The sequence below is a fragment of the Xiphophorus couchianus genome, chromosome 20, assembly GCF_001444195.1.
Source record: "Xiphophorus couchianus chromosome 20, X_couchianus-1.0, whole genome shotgun sequence".
NCBI classification, from domain to species: domain Eukaryota; kingdom Metazoa; phylum Chordata; class Actinopteri; order Cyprinodontiformes; family Poeciliidae; genus Xiphophorus; species Xiphophorus couchianus.
In genome coordinates, this window is record NC_040247.1 from 17,236,597 (window position 1) to 17,256,320 (window position 19,724).

Sequence of the window (19,724 nt, forward strand, 5' to 3'; positions counted from 1 at the left end):
AACAACAAATTCAGGCATCTGGAAATTGAAACCTGTATTTCATTTTGAAATAGATCTCAGATAGTTTGGCTGATTTATAATTTTCTTTATGTGTTGGTTTAAAGTAAACTTTTGACTTTAATGAAAGTAATTAAAAATTATCTGTACCATTATTCTGGCTTTAATCAAATATTTAATTATTTTAATAATCCTAACTAATCTAAAACCGAAAACGTTTAGTCTGATTAAAGTCAGACAATGTGAAAATGGCAGTTTCAACTGTTGTACACATCTAGTTTCAAGATCACTAAATCACTACATATGTGTATGTACCATTGGAGCATAAGACTTGCAAATTAAGAAAATATTTTCTCTTGGATATGAAAACAACTATATTAAATAATATTGTAATTTCTCCATTATGCAAAATTTTAAAATTATTTTGTAGGAAAACCGTATTGTTATAGTCTGTTTCCTGATTTTCAATAAAAAGATCATAACACAAGATGGCAGTGTGAAGCAACATATCTGGGCTGGCTGTGTTTTCTACAGCATCAGTCTCTTCAGCCCATTGCCACTAACTACTGAGGTGTTGTTGGATTTTGATGTCGTATTACAAATGGTGTTTCTGCATAGCAAAAATAAAAAATTTTGAATAATCAAACTGTTAAAAGTGTAACTTAAATGCGATGCTCAAGGTTTGACTTTCCTCTCCTTCCAACTTCTTTTCAAAGAACTCTTTCAACCATCATCACTCAAAGTGACCAATATAGGGTTGACAAGTCAAACTTATTTTGTCATAGAAAGTTGTAAAGCATTGAACACAAACCATAGATTTAGCATTGTTGAGCTTATTGTGCAGATTTTCCATCAAACAGTTATTTTTCTGGAATGCACCTCATTATACCATGTACAGAAATCACAAGCAGAAACAAACAAATTTTACTATTTATAAAAAACACATTTTATTTACATAAATTACAAGAAAAGCACAAACTGGTCCACTATATTCTACATTAAAAACGTCTTGAATATATTACATTGAACAGATTTACTATAATTTACTCCATTGTTGCAAGTAGAATCTCCAAAAAACAAGAGCTATAATTTCCTTTATTGGCATCTCCAAAACTGCTACGAGTCAAAGAACAAAATGACATAATTGGGACATTTGTACTCACAGCACTCTGAGGACAACAAAGTCAGGATGGTCGCCTGCGTGACCCTGTCTGTATCTGAGACACCTGATTCAGGACTAGGGATTATATTACTCTGTTTACAAAAAAATATGTATAAATAAACCTTGATCTTTACAAGGAGGACGTTGTGGAGTCCACCACCTCTCGTCCGTTACAAACTGTTGGAACAACGTTAGAGGCTGACGCTGCAAAACAAAAAAAAAAGATTTACGATTTTTGTTACAGAACAATAATTATTCAGCTAATGTATGCAGCATTTGATAAATCCCTCTAGTGTTCAGTTTTTTTATTTAGATACCAGCCTAAGCTGACTTGCTTTGAATCAGCTAAACAGGTAGTCCAGCATTAATCTGAGAAACCCAGAATAGTTTCCAAAAGGCCCAGAGTTGCTCTGGGTGTGTTACTGTGGACTCAAATGCAAGAATCTGCTTAATCTGGTAAAGTTTACCAAAATCACACAGGAGACAGCAAACATGGAAACAAAGGTGCTCTAACCAGATGAGATCAAACCTGAAATTTCTGGCCTACATTCAGACTGAATACCTAGCACACTTTCCAGTTTTGTAATGATTTATTTATTTTTGAAAAGTATTCTTTCTTTTCCTCCTTTTTACAATTATATGCTACTTTATGTATGTTTATCACAGAAAATGCCACAGAACTACATTGAAACTTCTAATTGTGATGTGACACTACAGGAAAAGTTTCTAGGGGTCTGAACACTTTTTCAACGTTAACAATCAAGAAAATCACTCGTCTCCCAAATGAGCTGGAAGTTTAGCAACTCAATTAATTTACATTCAGTGGAATGTATCACAATAATTAACATTAATATCAAGTTAATATTCTGAAATTATGTAAAACCAGATAATTATCTCATCAGTGTCCCTCTGGCTTTATTTGTGCTTTATTTATGTTCTGACAATTATCTTAAGGAATGAAATGGATTTAAAAAATACACTTTTAGTCATTTAGAACCGACTTTTGCAAGAAAGGTTTAAAAACAACAAACACTTGGCATAATAACCAGATTATCAGTTTTTTGACCAGACTATGGATGCTGTCTCATCTCGTTTAGCATCTCTTTGTTTGAAATGTATCTTTTTAACATCATAAGACTTGGCTTCTTCATGACTTAGAGGAAGTTCTGAAATCTATTCACACCCAGTGGTCTTAATAATTAAATGCTATTATTACTTATTCTTTTATGACAATACCTTGAGAAAAACTGGAGGTCGGACCGGTGTTGATGCTATAGCGGGTTGTGGCCACTCGGACGTTGCAGACATTCTTCTGAGGTTGAAACAAGATGATGTGGATTTTTGGAGCAAAGAGGCAGCCCAGCACCACAGACCCACTGAGACTGATAGAGATGCACATGGTGGTCATCTGCACCTGCAGGATGAAAAAGGGGAAGAAAAGATTCCCTGCTAAACACCAAAAACTTTGCAGTGTAAATATTTTTGTAGACATTTTTTTGCTTCTAACAAACATTTCTTTAATGCAGTAAAAAAAAAAGCCCCACATTAGGAAACCCTTGAGTAAACACGTCTTTTGAATTTTAGAGTCAAAGAAAGGTGAAACTCAGAAAGAAACCTGATGACATCCGTGACGCCGCCTAATTATACATTTCAAGTTATACGTTTTATTTGTTTGTCAATCAACAACTTAACCCTAGGTAATTTTTGCCTCATCTTGCTCACCCTGCTGCTTTTACACTCAGTCTGCTCCATCATTTCCAACCCCTTCACAGCCTTTTCCTCCCGCCTTAATAAGAGGATACAGCCCAGCATTATACGGTGTGTGGCAAGCGCATTGCTATTTCACAAGAACCACAGCAGGTGTTTGTTATCACCCTGAATGTTAATGCTGATATTAAAATGGTGTGAGCACCAAGTGTAGCGCTGTGCACCAACTGTTCTGCCAGGAGGATAATATCAGGGAAGCAGCAAGTCAACAAAAGCAGTTTTGAACAGATCTAAAACAGAATAGCTTCCCTAGATTTATCACATGGTTTTGTAGGATAATTGCAATTATTTACTTAATTTATAGAAGCATAGTTATTGTTAATAGTACAAATACTATGTGTTAAATGCTGAAAGTTTTCTATTTTTAATCTATATGGATTATGTTGAACATTGTTGAATTGGATTGAAGTGCACTGATGTTGGATTTTAATTGAGCCTCTTTACTTTTCACACAGTGTCCTGTGATTAAAAGTGCTGTGTACTGGAGCTGAATAAAGAGCCAGTCGGACATTTAAATCAAGGATCCTTCTGGAAACTTGATGTTGGTCTGCATTATCCATTACAAAGCTGGTTTTGATGTGTCTTTGGGCTCATCATCCTGTTGGGTCACAGAGTTTAACTTTCAACCATTTGGCTGTTAAATTAAGATCAAGTTGAATCATTTGAAGATCTCCTATTTACTCAAGCCTGTTTGTGCAATGCCCTGATACCACTAGCAGGAAAACAAGCCCTCAGCATGACATTACCAACCCCATGTTTCATAAATGTTTCACCCTAACCACTCTAGATTTACAGCTCAACCTTTTTTTATTTGACTATCAACTTTATTTAGAAAGTACTTGGCTTCACACATTAAGTTCTGGCTTAAAGGTTTGAGCAGTGCTTCTCTCTCGATCTGTACTCTCTCTTGCACCCTGCTTCACTAATGGCAGTACCACTGGTGTTCCAGTATCATTCAGCTTATGATCAACTTCAGCCTTGGTGGTTCCTCAGTTTTTCCTAAACTTTAAATCCCCCTTTGCTCCAGGGCGATAGTTTGGATTCGAAGGTTGAAATTTGAATAAAGTTGAGTTTTTGAACAAGACAATGATGCCAAACCTACATCATTTAGTCATCCTAAATGCCCAGGCTTCTGTACAGTAAATGGCCTGTATATATAATTTACATCTTAAATGGATGAGATAATTAGCTGCTTAACATGACACCATGCTGCTTTTAAAGTTAATTGAAGTTGTATCATCACTCTACAATGAAAAAGAATGGTTCAAATGCATTAAAAGCTGCTGAAGACTGTATTTAAACTTCTGACTGTTGCTATTACTATTACTGCTGCTGCTGCTCAATGAAACTGTTTAGAAAGGTTGAGGTTCATAGCTTTTATGCATTACTTTCAATTACTATTTATGTATAGTCGTTTATGATCTTGCTGCAATTCTTCTCTTTTTTGTCAGGAAGCAAGTTTATGTTACACCCATTATAAAATAAAAAAATGCAACTCCTAAATTCAGTTGTATCCCAAGCTAAAGAAAACGTTTCTCCTCTCTGAAGTTAAAAGAAAGGGTCTGTTTATTTTTTAGCGACCAAAAATTATTTTAAAGGGTGAGTTTGAGAGGACAAAAGAGGAATTAATTCAAAGTGAATCAATTTAACTGTTAACCAGAAATTAGTGAACCATCATGCTACAGCTGACAAGAGAACAGCCTGAAATGGGGTTTTGTGTTACCTCTCTCTGAGCCAACTTTACCTTCTCTTTTCTAGAAACATAATCAAAACACACGCTGCTGTTTTAGACTAAAAGGCTACCTGTGGAGGAAGGTGTTGGTTTATTTGTCCCAAATTGTTAAATTATTGGTTGGTTTCCCACTTTGGATCCTTGTAAAATCAAATTGCATATGAAGTAGGAAAGTGTTCTTTAAAAAAAAAAAAAATCAATGATTGACATTGAGCAAGTTAAGATAAAACTTAAACAAGATAAATATACAAAGTGTTTGGTTGATTAATCTTTGGACCAATAGATGAGGAAGAAAATATTAATGGATTCTTTTCCATGTCTTTTCTCTGTGTCTGTCTGAGTCACAGCTTAAATGCAAACAGGAGCCGACAGCGTCTTGGAGAGAGCATGCCACAGGCCTGTCAATCCGCTACAGGCAGAATTTGAGAAATTGGAGACCTTGTTGCACTAAGCAGCTAATAAGAGAAATTATTTATTTTTATTTCTTTCTTCAACCAGCAAAGAGACATCAACTCATAAACAACCAACCTTGTTCATGAAAACTCTGCCCAGCTGGTAACTACACTTCTCTGCTCAGGTTTCCAACAGCAAAGCCTTTCAAGGACGAAATCAAGCTTACAATTAAAGTTTAATATATCAACCACAATTTACATTTATAATTATGAGTCATTTATATTTATAGCCATGAGTAACTACAAACTAATTATAGATCAATTAAAACTCAAAATCATAAAACAGACATTCATATATAATGGCATTTAGATAAACAACAAGTTAAAGTACAATAACAAAAAACCCTCTTATATCATGAAGGTTTCTGAATATGATTAGTGTGTTAAAGGGGCAATTTTACCAGATTTACAGCAATCAATGTGCCATTCATGGCTCTGGAGATTGCATTTAGCATTGTTTACTATTTCTTGGCTGACTGCAATCTAATCTGTATTTGTTATTGAGCTGAAGATTTCCACTGGGGTGTGACAACAATCTGAGTAGGGTTGTAAAACCAGGAGAAAACTGGTAACGTGTCACTGCCTGTAAAAACTAGAGGCACTCCGCCAACTCAGTTGCTTCAGTAATTATTCATCAGTCAAAGAGGAGTTTTGCATCCACCTAATGAGTCCATTCAAGCTGTGAATTACGTTGCCTAAAGGGGCCAGAGGAAAGGTTCCTCTGAGCATCCCTGAAGTCCCAGGATAGAGGGAGCACAGCTGGGACTCAGCACCCCAGTCTTTCACACTCCATTCCACACAGCTACACACAGGGACATACAGAGACATTCAGTTCCCATTTAGCCTTCATGATCTTGCCTGCCTTTTTCATGTTTCTACAGAGGCAGATGTGTCAGGAGGCTCCTTCCCTTTTCTCTCTCTCCTGTTTCTCTTTCATTGCGTGCTGGTGAGATCCCAGAGGGGTCATCTCTCACAACTAAGGACAGAACTTCTACTTCAGTTTATCTCTCTATGCCTGCAGATAGCCATCACCCATTCAGCAACACACTTATGTATTTATCAATTTATCTGTTTGTGTGTGTGTCTAAAAAAACCATCTGAACACTAATTAAACCTTGAATTCTGAGTCAGATACGACTCGAAAGCTAAGAATTTTTTCATTAACAAAAACATTCTAGTATGGACCAGCACATTATAAAGGAAAGGTCAGAATATTTTAAGTAAGGTTAATCTCAAAGGTAGCAGCTTATACCATACCTACAATAGGTAACTCTCTTGACTTTTTCTTTAATTATAATGTTTCCAAATTAGGTAGTGCAGGAGACTGAAATTTTGTACAGAAACACTTTTTTAATGACCCTTTAACCTGTTGCCAGGTTTCCTTTTTGTTGTTATTGTCAGATAAGACTATTAACTATCACATTACCATTAGTGTGTGAATGTGTGGGTGAATGGCTGAATGTAGTGTGAAGCTTTTTGGAGTCTCTTGGACTAGATAAAGGGCCAAACAACTTCAGGGCATTTACTATTTGTAGAAGGCCACCAACAATCTTCCTATGTAAAACACATGCATTCAGTGGTTTTACTGAATGCATGTGGTTTTACTGTTTGATCATCTAAAGTGTTGTACAATATGGAGGGTCAGTTCAGTTCAGGCGGTTTTCAATTCAGCTAAAAAGAACAAATTTTAGAGTTGACAAAAGGTTCTTTCTTTGAAAAACAATTAAAGTGGTGCATAACTTTGAATTTTAATTTTAACAAAGCCAACATTACTACTTTTATTTTATGTCACAGAGTTGAGTTTTAGTGCTTGAAGTGTCATCTTTAAAATTTAAAGGGGCACAACTAAGCAGCATATTTTATTTTCTAAATAGTTGGAATTATAATGGCTCAGTCAAAGTGAAGCTCTAATCTGACAGAATGTATTTCATGAGAGGCTGTTTGGGCGTTTGACATATCCTCCATTTACAGAATATTGCATACATGTTTTAATAGGATTTTGTATAGTTTAGGAATTTGAAGCCTGTTAATTAAAAGTATTATTGTGGGGCTAATTGGTGCGTTTTGTATCCTGTTTGTTAGTTTTTCTCCTTTCTGGGTTTCTGAGTTCAACACACTTCACCACAATCCCCAGTCAAGACATTCTGAGCAGACAGGCTTTAAGCAAGCACTGCACCGATGCATATAAAATACAATTTCCAGCACAGAGGAAGTCATTATCTACAAGGATGTATTCCACTCAGATTTTAAGAGCCCTAAACCATCTGAACAAATAATTTAAATGGTAACCACAGCACTTGCTGAATGCAATGCAAAAAATATGTTATCTTAGAAGAAAGAGACCATGTGAATGCTCATATGACCTAGTTTAACTTACCCTGTAGTCGCTGGCAGTGACATAGAAAATGGGTTGAAAGGCCAGCCAGATGATGCAGGTGGTATACATGGTAAACCCAATGAACTTGGCCTCGTTGAAGTTTTCCGGACATTTTCGGGTCTTGAAGGCGTAGACTGTGCAGAGGATGATGAGTATGCAGTTGTAGGTGAGCGACAGAAGCATGCTGGAGTCTTTGCTGTTACACTTAAGAGTAACTATGTCTCTCTTCTCCGGGCTCATTTCCTTTCTCACACCTGGGGCCTCTACCAACATCCACACCACCACCACCACCAGCTGGCAGGAGATCAGAGCCCCACAAATGGCAACCTGGGAGGCTGGGCTGATAAAGCGAGGCCTCTGGGCACCATCCTTCACTCCACTGAAAATCCGAGCAATGCGATTGGTCTTGGTAAGGAGCGCTGAGTAGCATACAGCAAATGAGGTGCCTAAACCTAACCGGCGCAGCGTGCATACTACTGTGGAAGGCTTGGCAATGTAGATGAATGTCATGCTATAGCACATCAGCACTCCCAGCAGAAGAATATAGGTGAGCTCACGTCCACTGGCCTTTACTACAGGTGTCTCATTGTTTTTAAGAAAGAGCCCAATGACAAATAGTGTACTCATCATTCCTAGACAGGAAATAGTGACAGGTCCAATGGCCCAGGCATCTTCCCACCGAATGTACTCCTCAGGTAAGTCGTAACAGCCTGTGAGATTGGCCAGAGGCCACTCTCCGAACCTACAGTCAGCACAGGTAAACTCGTCCTGAAGATACTGGTACGGCTGGCAGGGGATACATATCCAGCAGCACACGTCCCCAGGTTGCATGCTTTTTATCTCATTCTTCCTGCAGGGGTCGCTACACTGGGATGTGGGCACAACATGGCCAGACCAGGGAATCAGGTTGGTGTTTAAGGTCAGGTTCTGCGCCCAGTATCCAACGTTGCGGTAGACATAGCGCCCACCCTCTTTATGGTAGTGGAAAATGTTGTAGCACCCAACGCTGTCTCCAAAGGCATCAAAACGAACTACATTCTCTGTGTCGGGGGGACGAAAGGGTGCTGAAAGGAAACAGAAAAGAGGATGGACAAAACGTGTTAGGCTGTTGCACAAAGAATAACAAGCAGAGCACAAAAACAAACACAAACCAGGAGTCAGTCACAAAGAATACTTAATTTAAAGAGGTTTAGGACACATTGTAGAGCATGTACCATTTCTAATTAGAATTTGTCATCATTTAAATGTAGCATAGCTTCTTACTGAGACAGAACATATTGTAGGAGCTCTCACATATGTCAAAGTACTGCTATTCAACAGCACACAAGGTTTCTTTGTCAGTTTTTGAATACCTTTTAAAATATAGAACATTATTATTTATATAAACAATAGTTATACTGACAACTGCTTCCTATCTATATGCTTTATTTTTCTTTTATCTTCTCTGACTTGGCTAGAAGCAAGTTACATCATATTTGATCATATTTATACAGTAAATGTGTTTATGCTCAGTTTTTTCTTCACAAACACATAATTTATTTTCTCACTAAAGTTCTGTCTGTTTTCTAACTTTTAGCAAAAAAGAAAAAAAGGGGTTATTCTAGTACACTTTGTTACTTCAATATGTTGGGTTTCAACCTTTAAATAAAATAAAGAGAAAAAAATCTGGATTTTATTTGTGTTAAGCAAGTCCCTTTTCCAATTACTCCGTCATTCATTCTATAAGCACATTTTATATAAATATGGAGACTGTGCTTTTGCATCCTTGCCCAGATGCTTGACTTGACATAAGGTACATCTCTTCATCTGCTGAAACCATCTGCAAACATTTGAGACCATATTGTATGTTTACAGATTCACCTATTTCAGATGATTCATGAGCTGATTTAAGCTAGTTATGACTCATAGCTTGCCAAAAAGTCCAGCAAAACTGCACTTAGTTTGACTTTATGGCATGCCTGAAACTTTTTTGTCTAACAGACTTTTCTGAAAGACATGAGAATACCTTCAAATTAGACAAACTGTAGAAAACATGGACATGTGACTATTGCAAATGATAGATCTTGAATGAATGTAAAGTTACAACTGGAATCACTATTTTAGTACTAATATTTGCAATATTTAAGGCATAGTTATAGCTGCTAGGATGACACACAATATTTGGGGTCACTTTTTGTAAACTCGTGTTTACATCACACTTATGTTTTTTAATTTAATACATATACAGAGCTTAGTGGTCCACCTGTTTTTTCCTTAGAGTGCTGTGATACCACTTGGGGCTGACTAATTTAAGGGCTTTAATCCACTTCAAAGCCTCTAGATAGTCAAATCCTCTGGGTATGTTTTTTTTCCTTCTTTTTTTAGAAAATGTGAAGAGCAGAAAAGCACAGCTGGATAAGAGCACACTACCCCCTCCTTTATTTTTCATCACTGAAAATGTCAGTATTTCCATAAATCGAAGGATAACCCAAAGCCCTCATAAAAGTGAGAGCATTTGAATAGGTAAGACTATCATTTTCAATGTGTGGAGGAGCCGAAGCAGAAGCAGTTACAAGTTTTTTTTTTGCTTGTCTATAAAAATATGAAAACAAGTGCTGATTTTTTATGCATCTGAGACGTTCAATTGAAGGCTTCTGTTCAGATGCATAAACAAACACCACCATTAGGGAATAGAGAGAAATTGTTTTATCTTTTCTAACTAAATTATTACAAAACTGATCTGCAGCAGCAGTGGAGGAATATGTATAATCCGCTTGCCACTAAATCAATATTGCATATAAAATTGGTGCAATTAATAAACTGCTTTAATCTAATTTGGCATGTGCAAATTGGATATGGAAAGATTAAACTGTCCTACATTGAGGCTTAATACACAAAGGAGTAAGCCAGATGTTAGAATAACTAAACATAATTAAGCTTCCTCAAAACTTTGCAAAACACAACAGATATTAAACCCAAACTCAAAAAATTTATAGTACTTTGAAAACATGTTTTGAATAACTTTCGGTTTTTCTTTGGACTTATTTGGATGAACTTGATTTCTTTAAAACCAGGAAAGAAAACCCAACAGGGCCTAAAAATGCACCATCCTTCAGATAATTAATTATCTGTTATCTGAAAATAACATTTTAGAATTCAATTGTTGGTTCCAAAATACTATCTTATGTCAAACTGAGTTTTATTTGGCGTTTTTTTATGTTTCCAGTATAAAACATTTCTAGAGAATTGTATTTTTATGGCGGGTTGCTATAAAAAAGCACCTAAATGTCCAATTTTGAGATTTTCTGCTACATGGAGATACAGCACATTTACTCTTTGGGTTTTGGAGAATTTTTATGCCTGAACGATTCACGGGTCACACCGAAGTGGCCTAACAAACAAAAAACATCTCTGACAATTGTCTGGAAGACTTCTAAAGACATGAGAAGTATTGTCTTGCACCACTTTACAAGACGAAGAAAGTCTAGGAGGTCAAAAGAAAAATGTAAAATTTGAAGAATAATTTTGCACATTGATTCAGCATAACATTACGACCACTGACAGGTGAAGTGAATAACCCAAACTATTTCTTGGGAATTGTATCTGTTGCTTCAAAGATGGTATGTTGCAAGAAAACATTTTGTCCTTGAAGTTGCTGTAGAAGCAAGAAAAATAAACAAAAAATAAAGGCTCAAACTATTGAGTCAGAGCATTTCCAGAACTTTTGTGGAGTGTTCCCAGTCTGCAGATCTAAGTGTCCATCAAAAGTGGTCCGAGAAAGGAAGAGTGGTGAACCAGTGACAGGGAAACAGGAGCAGAGGCTGGCCAGCTCCATCTAATAGAAAAGCTTCTACAGTTCAAACTGTTAAGCAAGTAAAAGTTGGTTCTAATAGAAAGGTGTAAGAATAGGCAATGAATTGCAGATTGTTACATAAGAGCCTACATAGCTGCACAGCTGTCAGGGTGCCCATTCTTATCGCTGTCCACTGCCAAAAGAACCAACACTGGACATGTGAACATCAGAATCGGACCCTTGGGCAATGTAAGAATGTGGTCTGTTCTGATGAATCATGTTTTCTGTAACATTATTTGGATAACCTCAGGCATATGCATCACTTACAGGAAGGAGTAAAGCGGTGGAGACAGAATGTTGAGTGCTGTCATCTGTGTGGATGTCACTTTGACATATCCTACCTACCTAAGCTATATTGTAGACAATGAACACCCAGTCATGGAAACAGCATTTTCAGATGACTCTAGCTTCTTTCAGCAGAATAATACACCTAACAACAAGGTTCACAAAGAGTTTTAGGAGTCTATTGCAATGGGCTATAGACTCATGGAGGTACAAACATGTCCAGTCCATGGAGCTCCACTGCAATTTAAAAGATCATAACTTAAAGGATAGCTCAACAGATTAGGGTTGTTTGGGCAATAATAACCCTTTTGATGTGTATCCCCATACAGGGGGCAAAGACACTATTAGGAAGAAGTCACAATGCTATGCAATGTTGATGCTAACTGAGCATAAACATGAACTAACTTGTGTCTTGGGCATTTTTTACACTAATTGTTTAAATAAAAATTGTACTTACCATCAAACTTGACTTTCAAGATGTAGTCCCTGTAAAACTTGCGTCCATTTCCTGGTTTGAGAGCATCACACACCTTGGTGTAGTTTGGGCACAAGGCCTGCCTCATGTTGTGCAAGGCAGTAGCCATGGCGTACACAGCATTCACTACAAACATGATCTTAGATTCTGGCTGAAATGGAACTTCGTGGAGTGAGTGTTTTCCACAAACCAGATCATGGAGACTGCACTGGAACTGGTTTTCCCAAAATTCCCTGAACCAGGGATTTCTGGTGTTGTTATATGGATGCAGAGAAGTGAAGTATTGGTTGAAGTTGGGGATTTGATAAGAAGCCAGTTCAATAGTGAACGCCCCATCTGCCACAGCTTCACTTCCTCTCACCACGCTCTCCTGAGACCCCCAGCCATCACTGGCCACCCAGGTGAAGGTGACGTTCATCCGATTAGCTGCCACCAGCAGTTCCCGGGCATCTTCACTGCGGGTGAACAAGATGACCACTTTGGCGTTGGACTTCTGCTGAAGGGAGCGGATGACGTTCTCATAACTCCAGCGGCTCATCGATCGGCTCACCTTGGCTGATGTGGCAATGCAAATCTGTCGAGCACGCGCCTCCTGCTGAAAGGCGTCGATACCAGTCTCACCATAGTCACCTTCAGAGGCCACAGTCGATACGTAGGTCCAGTTAAAGTAACGCAGGATTTCTGCCATGGCCTTGGCCTGGTAGAAGTCGGGGGGCACTGTGCGAGCGAAGTAGTCATAGCGAGTCTTGTCACTCAGCTTGGCACTTGTAGAAGCGTAGCTGATTTGGGGGATTTGAAAAAGTCGCAGGAGATTTGCAACCTGTAATAAAGAGAGAGCACATTAAACAATGATTACATTTATACCAACCTTTGCACAGTTTAGATAAATCTTGCTAATTAACAATGCTACAGCACCTTGTAAAGATATTGCCCTTCTCCACATTTTTGCATAGGCTACTACAACTCAAAAGTCTAATTTATTTGATTGGTAGTTTATATGATAACACCCAAATATCCACATAGAGATGGATATTTGTGAATATAATGTGTTTTTCAGTTTTTATTTTCACCAAAAAAAAACTGAAAAGTGAATATTTTTACAAAGTATTATCATTATACATAATTTTACATTGATGCATAGTGATAGCTCAGGAACATGGTGATTACTTCTGAAATTAGTTGTTGCCCATCTGTAAATATATAATAAGGAGTAAGGACTGCATGCCTTTGCCCTGTTGAAAATCAGTTTCACTACATTTGTTTCTTCACTATTCCTCTGCTGGATCCTTGAGCAACTCACCCCCTGCTGACCAAGAGTTCAGATCCTTTACAATGGTTTGTTCAGTTTCTCCTTTGTGACCAGTAATGTTTGACAAAGATGCCATAAAATGTACCTTGCAAAAAGGTGTGTGACCACATGGTGTTATACAAAAGAATATATATATATTTCCAAGGTTTTTACTTTGCTTTAGAAAGAAGAAAAGACAGAGGCCGGGATTACAGTTGAGGACAGAGTTTAGGGGATTGAAAAGGATTCAATCTATCAAAGAATCCTGAAACTTTTTCTTTTTTTGAGAGCTTTTGTCAGTGTTGTGACACAGTGTATGGGACGGAGAAGAAACTGAAGATTAGTTTTTGCTTCAGGCACTTTTTTGGATGCCTAAGGGGAGCCAGACTCATAAATTCAAAAGAACACCAACTTATGGTTTAGCTAAAGTCGACTCTCCGAGAAGAACACTTTAAAGAACACATCTTGAATGCCAATGACTTATTTCAAAGAGGGTTCAGAAGGAAATTCACATTCGAAGAGTATTTGCATTTCAGATTTATGTTGTGTATTCACCAACTAAATTTTAGCCTATAATTATGAGTAAGACAGGAGAAATGTTGACAGTTGCAACTTTAATTTACAGTCATGTAAAAAATAAAAACCAGAAAACATAATCTTCAAGTGATTTGAAAAACTGTAGGTTTTGTGTGACGCACTTTGAACTGCCTTGTTGCTGAAATCTGCTATACAAATAAATTTGAGTTGACTTGACTCGTTAATGCCGCTGTCACTCAGCTGATTCTGGAATGCCTTTCAGCTTATTTTGAACTTTACACCGACAAAATATTGAGCAGTCTCAGCTCAGTCTGTATCAATTACCAAAGAGGAGCAACGCTAGCTACAAAAGCACATCAGCTTAGCTGCAATTTGGGTTGACAGCGGTGTGGGAAAAGAGTGACGACACACATTTGCAACATTTAATTATTTTTGCAATGAAGTATTTTAAGATCAAGTTTATTAGACAGATCAGTGAAACACATGACTGATTATTTCAAATGAGTTCAAAAGTTTATTTTCCCCCTGAGCGTTTTAGGTCAGCTGGAGAAAGGCTGGCTGCACAGACAGCATAATAATTACTTTTTACATGTGACAGTTATTGTCTTTCCTTAAACTACTTTGACAGCCTTTTTAAAAATGGGAAGCGGCGTCTGGAGGCAGCATGCTCACTCTTTCACAAAGAAATCAGACTGTAATCAAAAGTGGCAAGTGACATTAACACTGATTACTTTGTTCATTATCAGATTACTCAAACCTTTATGAAGACTCACAAAACCAATTTCTGTTCTTACAGTTTCTAATGAGTTTTTTTCCATAATCATCTTATGACAGTAAATTAATACCTCCCAGTGTAATGTGATGGAAAGCAACCTTCTCAATTATTGGCAGCCCTGATACAGATGTGCATAAAAACGTTACGTAATGGAAACTTGTTGACATTTTTCTGTAACAGTGGAAATTTGATACAGATTTTACTTTCTTGTAGCCGTTTTCTAACCTGTGAAGAAAAAAACACATCCACTTTACTAAAATGTTCTCTTGTCATTCCCATTTTGAAGCACTGCAAGGTGATATGTCCGTCTTTCTCTTCTGTATTTCCATTGGAAACATGAAGTTATTGATCACTTACTAAACATTTGTAAACATGCTGATCAGTATAACAAAAACAATATTTTCAGTTAAATGTATGTTATAGCTCTTAAAAGGTACTGGGGATTTTTTTTAAAGCAATTATTTTTACCCTGAGATTGGTTCCCAAGTTTTAGATAATAAGATTGTAATTATCGGTGTAATTATTTTAAAGTCTTTGTTTTTCTTACACATCTTTATGAAGCTCTTATTTTCTGATTTTTCTTTTTCTCTGGTGCAGTTTTAAGCTTGTGAACAACATCAGCTTAGTAATAAACAAAAATCCAGTAAGATGAGATTGAGAACCAACCAATCTTACTATAAAGAAATGTTGCTACCTATGAAAACATTTGCACATATTTGTGGTTTGAAAGGTGGCGTAAATAAGTGTAGCCATGTTAGGCACACATCAATCTGAATAATTTAGGAAACTTTGTCTGCATTTTTTGATTGATATACTGTAATTTAGAAATTACATTTCTTCAACAGTCAGACATTTATTTAAAGTACTTAATGTTTTTAATCCTTTAGTGTCATTCATTTGTTAGAAGCTAGACAGGTAGAAGGGTAAAGAGAGAAGGGGAAGACATGCAGTATATGGTCAGTAACTGAACCAGGGATAACTCCTCTGAGGACTGGAGCCTCTGCATATGGTTCTGTTTCTTAGTTTATTCTTGCATTTGGATTTATGTCTCTCAGATTATCATCAGGTCTTTTTCCCTGGGTTTGCAGTTTCCTTATGTAGAGTTCTGCTTCCTTTTCCGTTATTATTAATCCTCCCTCAGTCTGCCTGTTTGCTCTCCTTCACAGTTATTCTTAATCCTCTGATCGCATCTGCATTGAATAACTTTCTCCACTTTCTGTCAGCATAATCTCACTCATTTTTATCGTTCGTTTCTGGTTCATCTGTTCTCTGACTCTGCTTTATACTGCTCCTGGTTAGTTGGGGGTTTTTTAGCTTTGGCTACCTTCATTGAATGCCATTTTGGATTTGCAGTCGTTACCAGTATCTGATGGTATCAGACTGTTTTATTTCTGTTTTGCATCTGCATACCTTCATTTGGACCTTTCATATCTACTACATTAGTGACACTATGAAATTTATACAATAGTTTCTCTTGGGGTTCTAGACAATGTGATTTTAAGGCATCAATTATTAATAATAACCAAGGAAACATAGATCTATTAACAGGCAGTCCTGGAATTTTAATAGTTAAACAGGCTTAACTAGGAAAATGGTAAAACTTTGAATCATTAGACAATGAAAAAAGGTCAGATCAGATCTGAAAACTTTGTTTTGATGTTGTTGTCCAACAACAGAAGAAGTTTTGTAATTTGTGGCAGTTTTGTTTCACTTTTAGGTCATAAATGTATATTATGTACATCACCAGAGGTGAATTTTAGTAACAGCATGAGTCAAAAAGCTGGATAAGATTGACCAGTTTCCTAGGAGTTTGTCTGTCCCTTGTGTGCGGTATTTTCTGTCAGTGTTTCCATTAACAGAGAAAAGGATTGTGTGGAGGTGTGAAGAACGGTGGCTGTGTTCTTATGTGCTTTAGAGCGTAAACCACTGGGAAAAAAGGTAATATTTCTCTCATGTAACATTCTGTTCAGTGCAGCTTGACTTACGCTGCCAGCGTTGTCAGCACTGAAGCTGAAAAACAGGCACAGTATTGATCAAAACTGCTGTTAAAGAAAGAGGATGAGGACGGCAGTCTCAGAAAAATTTGATTTCTATTAAGATTTTGATAATCATCAAAATGAATCCCTACTGAGATCTGATCAGAAGTAAAGTTTGAGGATTTATTGATTTGTTTTTATGAAAGATGGATTATGGGGTTAAAATTGGATGAAATTTGTCCAATGAGTTGATAGATACCTTACTCAGCTTTAACTTGAAAGAAATGTTGAAGAAGAACGGTAAATGGGCTGAACTTACAAAGCATTTTTACAGTCATACTGACTGCTCAAAGCCCCTTTACACTACAGCCATACACACTTATGAACACACATATTTATACACTGAGATTGGTGGGCAAGTGCTGTTCCCAGGGTAACATCGACATGTGACAGGACAAAGCTGGAATTGAACCTACAACCTTCAAAACATCGGAAGACAACTTCCCTACTCACAGTCACATATACTATACATATACACATATACTACAGTCACCACTACTGATTCATTTTAATGGTTTGACCTACAGAGTAGTTGAAGGAAATAGTGTGACAGGAAGTGGAGAAGGTTTAATAAGTACTACTGCTGTTGAGTTTTTTTCTATAAAGATTTCTTTTTACATTCTAAAGGAACAATATATCTAAACTTTGAACTTTCTTCTTATTTAAGATGTGAAACTGGCTATTTATATTCACTGTGTAAAAGGATATAACATTTTTTCTTCTCACTGTCTGACATTAAATCTGTAATTATTATGACTATTACGTATTATTTTAAATCTGACAGTGTGACAAAAAAGGTTATCAGTCTTTTTAATAAAGATAAATTAGATTTTAATTATCCTTATTAAAGATTATTAATAAAGATCTGTATATTTTAACAAAATGTTATTTTTAATACACAGTGCAGTGCAACAAAAAGTAAAAAAGCATTTATTTAATAATGGAATGGTCTTTTTAAAGTAAGTGAGGGGTGCTTATGCAGCTCAGCTGTACATTTGATGAGTTGCTGTTCAGTATGAGCAGCAGAGTTCTCTGCAGCTCAACTGACTCTAAGTAGTTTATTAACTGTAACTTTCAGAGTAAGGTATTTTTCAGAAATTATTCACTCCATTGTAAGGATGTTGAGAGCTTCTCAGCAGGAATGTATGTCCAACAATGCCTGAGTGGTTACATTTTTTTGCTCTTTATTAAAGTATAAAAAGATCCAATTCTACTCAGTCTGTGTACTTTGATTTTATGTTTTAAAAAAATGCTGGGTTTTTTTGTTGTTGTTTTTTTACCTTTGACTGTAGGAAAATATTTTCTTTTTTGCTTGTGTTTGTGTATAAAATAATTAATATGTTGGCTTGGATACTTGTACTGTCATAAATATCTTTTGAACATTTAGAAGTCGTTATTTTAAGGAATCTTTTGGCCAATATTTAGGTTTCACATGAAGTAAAAATTTCATATTTACTCTTTCATTTGAGACACTTCATTGTAGCTGTGGTTTCAAGATTAGGATTGTTGTCCTGCTGTAAAATGAACTGTTACTACAGGTGTTTTATCTGGCTCTAACTGGTTTTCTTTCAGGATTGCGCTGTAATTAGCTCCATCAACCTCACCACCAATTCTGTCCAGCTTCCTTGCCCCTGGATAAGAAAAGGTACCCCCACAGCATCATGCTGCCACCACCATGTTACACTATGAATATTATCTGTTTAAGGAGATGTACAGTGTCCACACAGCATTGGCATGTAGACTAAAAAGTTCACAGTATTATGTGGAGACTGTAGAAAACCTTAAACTGTACTTTTATGGTAATTTTTCAACAAATGTCTGTTTCTCTTTCTATAATTTTATAGTAAAATAATTTCGTGCAAACTAAGAAAATGCCACTAAATAAAATTATTGTAAATAATACAGTTGTATGCTGTAAGGTTGTTAAGCCTGGTTTGAAAAAATTTTACTGGATTATATTTGCTTTTCATAAAAATAAGAACTAATGAATAAGCTTTAAAAAAGATTTGATTCGGAAAAAAGCCAAACTACTATCATGAAAAAGAAATAAAAATACCTGAGACAATCAGCAAAATTATTAGTGGTCTGCGTACAACATTATTCAATACCAGGATAAGATTTAAAAAATCATTGACCCATGAAGCAGGAATTTTTCAGTGCTTGCAGCACAGTGCGAGTAATTTCTACATGGTTACATTACATAGAGCTCTAATCTGCTTATAAAAGAAACCATGTTCAAAAGGCTGTAAAGCAGTGACAGACAAGACACTGATGCTTATAAGGGAACCTTTAGATCTTTACAAGCGTTACATAAAGAGCCAAATCTCTTCAACCTGCCAAAACTCATCAATGGTATGCTGAAGACTGAGTCTATCATGTGGCAGTGATGGGGATAAACAAGCTGTTGGACATAAAAATATAGAATCCTCCTAAATCGTTCATGTCATCCAGATAGAATTATTATTGCCAAATGTTACAATGTAGAAAATGATCAGCTAACCGGCCATTACAACGCAAAGATTTTCTTTAACTAATCTCTGCTTTGATGACTTCAAAGGAGCAAGAGATACGATTGAAGAGGACAGCAGAAGCTAGAGGAGTAAACTGCACGACATCAGAGAGTGTAGGCCAGGAAAAGGTGGAGATGTACCATGCATAAAGTCATGGTTGGCAGTAAATAGGTTTCTGCTTTTTTTGTGTGTGTTTATCTTTTGCCGTTGCTTCTGCGACCTGTGGACAAAAGCTGCAAGTTATCATCAAAGCTGGGAGAGAGTTTATTTTGTTATTCAAACTGTCATTTTGCTCGAGAAGATTTTTATTGTGTGCTTTTTCAATTGGGCTTTTTCATCTGTCCTCCTTCATCGTTTTGGCTTTACATATTTCTTTATTTTATTATTTTAGATATGTATGCTATTCATCTTGTAGAATAAGTAGAACTTGAGCAGGACAGCTTTCGTATTTAAAGGCTTTTAGGCATGAGGTGACTACCTAATAATGAAGAGGTTTTCC

At 36.6% G+C, this 19,724-nt stretch overlaps 1 protein-coding gene across 1 annotated transcript in view; it reads right to left on the reverse strand.

Annotated features, from left to right (window-relative positions):
* Positions 1–915: 915 nt before the first annotated feature.
* Positions 916–19,724, reverse strand: part of grm2a (glutamate receptor, metabotropic 2a) — a 42,288-nt gene continuing 23,479 nt past the window's right edge. The window contains exons 3-6 of the mRNA XM_028003893.1: positions 12,062–12,899; positions 7,488–8,551; positions 2,396–2,573; positions 916–1,363 (exon numbers count right to left, since the gene is read on the reverse strand). Coding sequence (XP_027859694.1) covers positions 1,290–1,363; positions 2,396–2,573; positions 7,488–8,551; positions 12,062–12,899 — 2,154 coding nt within the window. The 3' untranslated portion in view covers positions 916–1,289. The remainder of the gene's footprint in view (positions 1,364–2,395; positions 2,574–7,487; positions 8,552–12,061; positions 12,900–19,724) is intronic.